This window comes from Wyeomyia smithii, chromosome 1, assembly GCF_029784165.1.
Source record: "Wyeomyia smithii strain HCP4-BCI-WySm-NY-G18 chromosome 1, ASM2978416v1, whole genome shotgun sequence".
NCBI classification, from domain to species: Eukaryota; Metazoa; Arthropoda; class Insecta; order Diptera; family Culicidae; genus Wyeomyia; species Wyeomyia smithii.
Window position 1 is genome coordinate 196,966,049 of NC_073694.1, and position 6,509 is coordinate 196,972,557.

The 6,509-nt window shown below is 40.6% G+C and overlaps 1 protein-coding gene across 1 annotated transcript in view; it reads left to right on the forward strand.

Annotated features, from left to right (window-relative positions):
- Positions 1 to 4,905, forward strand: part of LOC129718776 (trypsin-7-like) — a 29,576-nt gene extending 24,671 nt beyond the window's left edge. Inside the window, exons 2-4 of the mRNA XM_055669837.1 lie at positions 2,700 to 2,862; positions 2,938 to 3,143; positions 4,163 to 4,905. Of these exons, the coding sequence (XP_055525812.1) occupies positions 2,700 to 2,862; positions 2,938 to 3,143; positions 4,163 to 4,551 (758 nt within the window). The 3' untranslated portion in view covers positions 4,552 to 4,905. The remainder of the gene's footprint in view (positions 1 to 2,699; positions 2,863 to 2,937; positions 3,144 to 4,162) is intronic.
- The last annotated feature ends 1,604 nt before the right edge of the window (positions 4,906 to 6,509 follow it).

Sequence of the window (6,509 nt, forward strand, 5' to 3'; positions counted from 1 at the left end):
GCAGCTGCATTCAATTGAAGGGCACGCTGAAATTTAGAATAGTGTGTCGGGAATCAAAATGCAATCGAAACACGCCAGAGTCGAATACTTGCCTGGAAGACCTCCTCTGCTTCTCTGAACTCAGAACCGGGACGGCTCTGTTGGCGGAAACTTTGATGAAGAACGAAGAGATTATCAATACAGGTCAGAGGGGACTTCCATTGAACCTTGTTGCGTGCATCCCGGTATAGCCAAATAAGTCACTAAGTGGACATCGACGATGATGGATCGGTCTCTGTGGCATCTACGGGTTGGATAGGTGAATTTAGTGGCTCCGGGCGTAATCTGGTGGTTCAGTGGACGTAATCTAGTGATGTCTCAATCAGTTGTGCAATTGTGAGGGACTATTGTGAGGAAAGGGCTTAGTTCAGACCCTTCAATAACTCCACTATACAACAGAGATAGAATCTTTTACTTTAGCCAAAGAACACGATCGTTCCAAGGAGGGGACATCAAGCAGTCAACACAAAAACGTTTCAACTGTAGGTATAAATGTCACCGGAAGACTTTTTAAACGATAACTTATGTTGAAATTTTCAAAAACTCAGTTCATAATATCCGAAAATATCACCAGTGCAGATACTGGCTGAAAGTTGGATTCAACAGAAGGAACAGTTGTTTTTTTTATCTTCCTGAAAGTGCTGGAAACTCCTTGCGTGAACGCAATTTATCCAATACTGGAGGAATTTGCTTCAGTTTTGTTATAAAGTATCTGTCATTTCAGATGATGAGGATTTCCTTTGTCCTATCCTAGGGAGTTTAAGGAGGCGAGGTTTTTTGCTCTTCTTGGTTTTTCCAAGTTCAACAAAAAAGAGTTTCCCAACTGAATCATCAGAATCCGACTCATAAGAACTTCAACACAGTTAGGGTGATACTGTACAATTATTATGAAAAGGCATTCTCGCTATACCTGTACCGGAGAGAACGAAGAACTCTCTCGACGAAAGAGCGGCGAGACGTCGCACAGTCTTTTTGCTTCTTTGTTTTGTATGAGGATAAGAGAGACCGAAATAGTTCTTCACCACGAGCAGATATGAATGGTAAAGTTCAATAAAATTTTGAGTGTAAAATGCGTTCTCTCTACCGATTTATGTCGATACTTAAAATAAAGAGATTTGGTCTCATTTTTGGTTCCTAAGTTGCATATTTGTTCTGTGCCCTTAGCCAGCTCGAAAGTGCGTGAAGTCTTCAGAGACTTGAATGTAGTTTTCCCGTAAGCAAACGAAAAAGCGACGAACCAGGCTAGGAATGACTCTGTAGCCTTATTATGTACTTCTATCTTTGGTAGGGGCACAGAAATTCACAGGAATGGTCAAAAACCTGTAATCTTTCAACCTGTGTTGACCAGTGTAATAATTCTTGATGTTACGTCACTGCTTGCTTCATTGCTTATTATTTCACACATACACCCACACACACACACACACACACACACACACACACACACACACACACACACACACACACACACACACACACACACACACACACACACACACAAGTAAGCGGTCCCTTTGGGTACACCTTTTATCGATTTTGAAGACTTGATTAAGGGCTTTTCCGAAGCAAAATGCAGGCGACAGTGCTTCAATAGTTTTAAAATATAAGAATTTCTTCTACTTGGATGTATGACAATAAACGGGCCACTCAAGACTTAAATCCGGTCCTGATTCTTTCTTTTACTCTCATCTAAATCTAGACGGGCTTCTGGCGCTTCGTTCGACCCCACGCATAAGATGATTATTGGAGCATTGAGAGCATAAATATCGAGGCAGTGGCAGTGCATGTTGTCTCAAAGGTTTCTCAATGTTGTTTTCGTTTGCATTGATGAACAATAAATTTAACCTTTCACAAATCTTTTCTCGAATTGCAACGTTCCAAAGAATTATTTTACAAATACTCAGTAGAACGAATAAATCAGGTCTGAAGTGCGTTAAAAATTGTTAATTACCACTTGATCTTGAACTCTAGCTTCAGGTTTATGCTGCACATTCCAGTGATGCAAGCCATAGCAGAGAGTGGAACTCTTCTAGAAAACCTCACCCATTAAACCTACCTATACCATTAATAAATCGTTCCCCTCTAGCTGTTGATTCTTCAAGTTCCCTACTTTGCAACAGCAACAACCACTTGCACCCAGGTTGAAAAACAAAACAATACACCAACCTTTTTCGCTTCAACTAGCGCACTACCTAGAAGAAAAATAAAACTACTGTTTCTCTTCTATTGAATTTCAGCTGCTTTCAATTATGACATACAGACATCAACTAACTGTACTTAGGTTCCACTTGGCAATCACTTTCTTCGCCGCTCTTTCGCACTTCACAATCGACTCGAAACGTCTGGGTTAGCATTCTCACCACCGGTTTTTCGAATATCAATCTAATCAGTCACACGATTGAGATTTATCTTCTTAAAGTACTCTCTGTTTGTGTTTGAGAAATTCCATCCCAAAAGATGGATCCAGATACGTTCATACAGGTCTTTTTTTTTACTTTAATCTTAATATATTGTAAATAATTGATAGGCAATTACATAATTACATCAATCATCGTACGTGATAGCTCAATTATGTTTTGTTTTCCTGCGCCAGAACGTTTATCGTCACACCATTTTTCATTTTTGTTTTTTTTTCTCTCTCTCTCTCTTCTTTATTGCAGGCTGCGGGGAACGGAACGACGCGTCCCGTATTGTCGGTGGGCAGCCAACCGGTATCAACGAGTTCCCCTGGATGGCGCGGTTAAGCTACTTCAACCGGTTCTACTGTGGCGGCATGCTGATCAACGATCGTTACGTCCTAACGGCGGCCCATTGTGTAAAAGGGTAACACCAGTTTCTTTTTTGTCTTTCAACATACCGAACCAAACCAAACCAAAACCCCTTCTCCTTCCCGCACAGTTTCATGTGGTTCCTGATTAAGGTCACCTTCGGCGAGCACAACCGGTGCGACGATTCGGTGCGGCCGGAAACCCGCTTCGTACTGCGAGCAATCGCTCAGAAATTCAGCTTTCTCAACTTCGACAACGACATCGCGCTGCTGCGGCTTAACGATCGCGTCCCGATAACCGATTTCATCCGGCCAATTTGCCTGCCAACTGATCCAGGTGAGTTCCCAATTTTCGCCATCCAAATACAATATGTTCGCGATTAGGCAAAAAAAAAAACAAAATAAATCAATTTCTCCAATTGTGCGTCGCCCCCACGCTCACAGGAAGAAAGCCAAAAAACACACTTTGCACTGTTAAAGAAGAGCAAACGAAAGCTTGAGGCATTGATTTATGGCGGGGTGCTACAAACACGGTCACCTCCTTGGAAAGTGACTTGTTGCGTGAGTCACTTTCGAATCGGAACAGCCGACGACCGACTGCCGGTCTGCGGTTGACTAATACATCCTACTTTCTTGGTGCTAACATAGTAGATCTACAAGACTGCGAACTGTTGCTCCAGAGTGGTGCGTATAGAAAATTTGATAGCGGGATATGCTAAATTCTTTTGCAAACGGTACGTTACGGCCTTGGCAGAAAATTTTAGAAACATTAGCAGTGTTGAATCTGCTAATCATTGCAAATTAATATAACTTTCGTTAGACCGGCACTTTTCATTAAGCGCTTTTTTCGTTTACTGTAAAAGAGTAATTACGGAAGTAATTGTGCCTACAAATGCAACAAACTGCTTTCTATGAATGTCTTACTGGAAGCAACATGTCTTTGCCGTTAGAATCGTCTATTCCTTTACTCATTCTTGAAAAATGGTAGAACGCTGAACTGAGAAAAACGGTTTATATATGCAAATTGTGAAAGTCTGAAATATTCGCAAAATTTAAAACTCCTAAATCGAATAAATATTATTAAATTTGCAAAATCTGTAAAAAATGTGTTGATTCTTGAAAATCTTCAAAATCTAATACAAATAAAATGTCTGAAAATCTAACTTTTTTATAAAATCTATGAAATGTGTAAAATGTGGAATCAATAAAAAGTATAAACCGTAAAGGTCAACACTAATCTTAACAAATAATTGTTCCAGTAGAACCCATTAAACCTACTTTGTGAATATGTTGAAAATTTTATTAACATGATGAACTGGACACAAATCAATTTATTTCCCTTCGTTTCATTTGCAGAGCAAACCTACGTGGGTCGGAACGCTACCATAACAGGGTGGGGTACCCTGAAGGAGGACGGCAAACCGTCGTGCATCCTGCAGGAAGCGGACGTCCCGGTTATTTCCAACGACGTGTGCAGCAGCGAAACCAACTACACCTCGTCGATGATTACCGCTAACATGATGTGCGCCGGTTACCTCGGTGTCGGAGGTCGGGACTCCTGCCAGGGCGATTCCGGTGGTCCACTGGTAGCGGAACGGCCGGACAAAAGGTACGAACTGATCGGAGTGGTCTCGTGGGGCAACGGCTGTGCGCGACCCTACTATCCGGGTGTTTACACCAGAGTGACCCAGTACCTGGTTTGGATAAAAGAAAACTCCAAAGATGGCTGTTTTTGCAATGAATGAGGTAACAAAAAAAAAGTAGTATGCAGAAGAGTGCGATTCTACGGCAAACAGGCAAATTGACTACTCGCCTATTCCAACATTTCCAAATTGCTAGGTCTAGTTTGGATACGTAGACAGTAAATGATGAGTACAACTGTGGAACTTTATTAGTCTCCGTCTGGCGTAAACCGCTGCTTCCTGAAGACGCCGCTAACTGAAACCGATATTACGACTTGAAAAAGCAAAAGAAACAAGCGAGAGAAAAAATGTGAGAAACATAAAAAGACTAAACAACAGTGCTAGATTTAAGCAATAAGTAACCGAATTAATTTATAGAACCAATGGGTAACCGAATAAAAAATACTCAAACTTGTAGACACAGTTATCGCCTCATTTCTTCGAACTCTCCGCCACCTACGCCAGCTGGCATGACGTTGCTGCACCAAACGTAAACATTACCGTTAACGACATCCACGGCGAGACCGGAATAAATTGTGCCCGGAAATCGAGAATGAGCAAAACAAGGCGATATCATTTTGTTATCTCGATTCCCATCCCAGACCACTGTGCCGCTGTGCGTGACTCGACGAGGGCGGTTTTACCGGGCGACAATGTCTTCATCGCAACCGAATGCTTGAATACTTGAGCAAACAGATTGGCAATTTTCCACGGCTAAGTAGGGGCACTGTGCGATGGTGACTCGTAGTCGTGTGTGTGTTTATGGAAGTATCTGCTTTTTCGCTTGTTTGTTTAAACCGGCAGCGATGAGAACGGGGGTGACTGGTGAAACTGACCGGGAAAGTATTTGATATGATTCCTTTAATTGTGGTGTGATTTGTCGGATTTATCTTACCTTTGGAAAATAATTGCATTAGTTTTGAAATAATTATTTCAACATACGAAAACATTACAAAACATTACAAAACATGCGAAAAAGTTATTATGCATTGCTTGGTAGTTGTTATTTATAATTTTCGTTGCAATAATTTTGAAATCTTTTATGTATAATGTACGCGACAAAATTTTTTTGCGATGGAGAATGAATAAAAACTTTTTGAAGCAAATGATACATTCTCAGCGATAGTACACTAACAAACCTCTTTTTGAAATTCATATCCCACTTATATGAACATTTGTCCTAGATTATATAGTATTTGATCTCTCGAAAAACGTATAAGTGAAATTTCTAGTGGTCAAGCAACTAGTAAAGTAAACTAATTGCCAAGTTTAGGTAAAATCAACAAAAAATTGATACAGGTGCTTATTACGGGAGTCACTTCACGGTGAAATATATTTCACTTTCACGCTCACTTCACTTTTCGAGACCTATTCCCGATTCCACCTCAAGTGAGGTGACAAAAATCACCTCCGTGAAGTGAGATTGACAGTGGAGTGAAATAGAGAATAGGACAAGTGAAATGAGCGAGTTTCCCAGCACAAAAATTTCAAGTCCTGGAAAGTCGATTGAGCTGAAATTTTGTATGAGGACATTTTTCGACAAGGGGAAACTTTTGAGCCCTACCACTAAACGAAATTTGAAAGTTAGTTTCTTCCCTTACGTTCCACCGGCCAAAGTTCAAAAATTTGTAAGTCCCAGAAAGTAGTTTTTTCAAGGAAAAAAAAAGAGATTAGCCTTGTTACTGGAAAATAAATCCCATACATATTATCACAAGAATACAAATCAATCGATTTTTAAACTTTCCCATCTTCGTGAAATCATTTCACCGTTCAAAATGGTCGTGAAATAATTCCACGCGAAACGTCGCTTTTTCCGTTTCCACTTCACTCATATGACACTCATAATAACCCAGATTTCACGGCAGATGTCACCTTGCGACGTTTTTCTCACTTACGTGAGTCCCGTAATAGGACTTCATTCACTTCACTCTGATTTCACCGTGAAGTGACTCCCGTAATAAGCACCACAGTCAGGTTTTTTTACTCAAATTGTTTTACGAGGTTTTTTACGCGGATTTCTG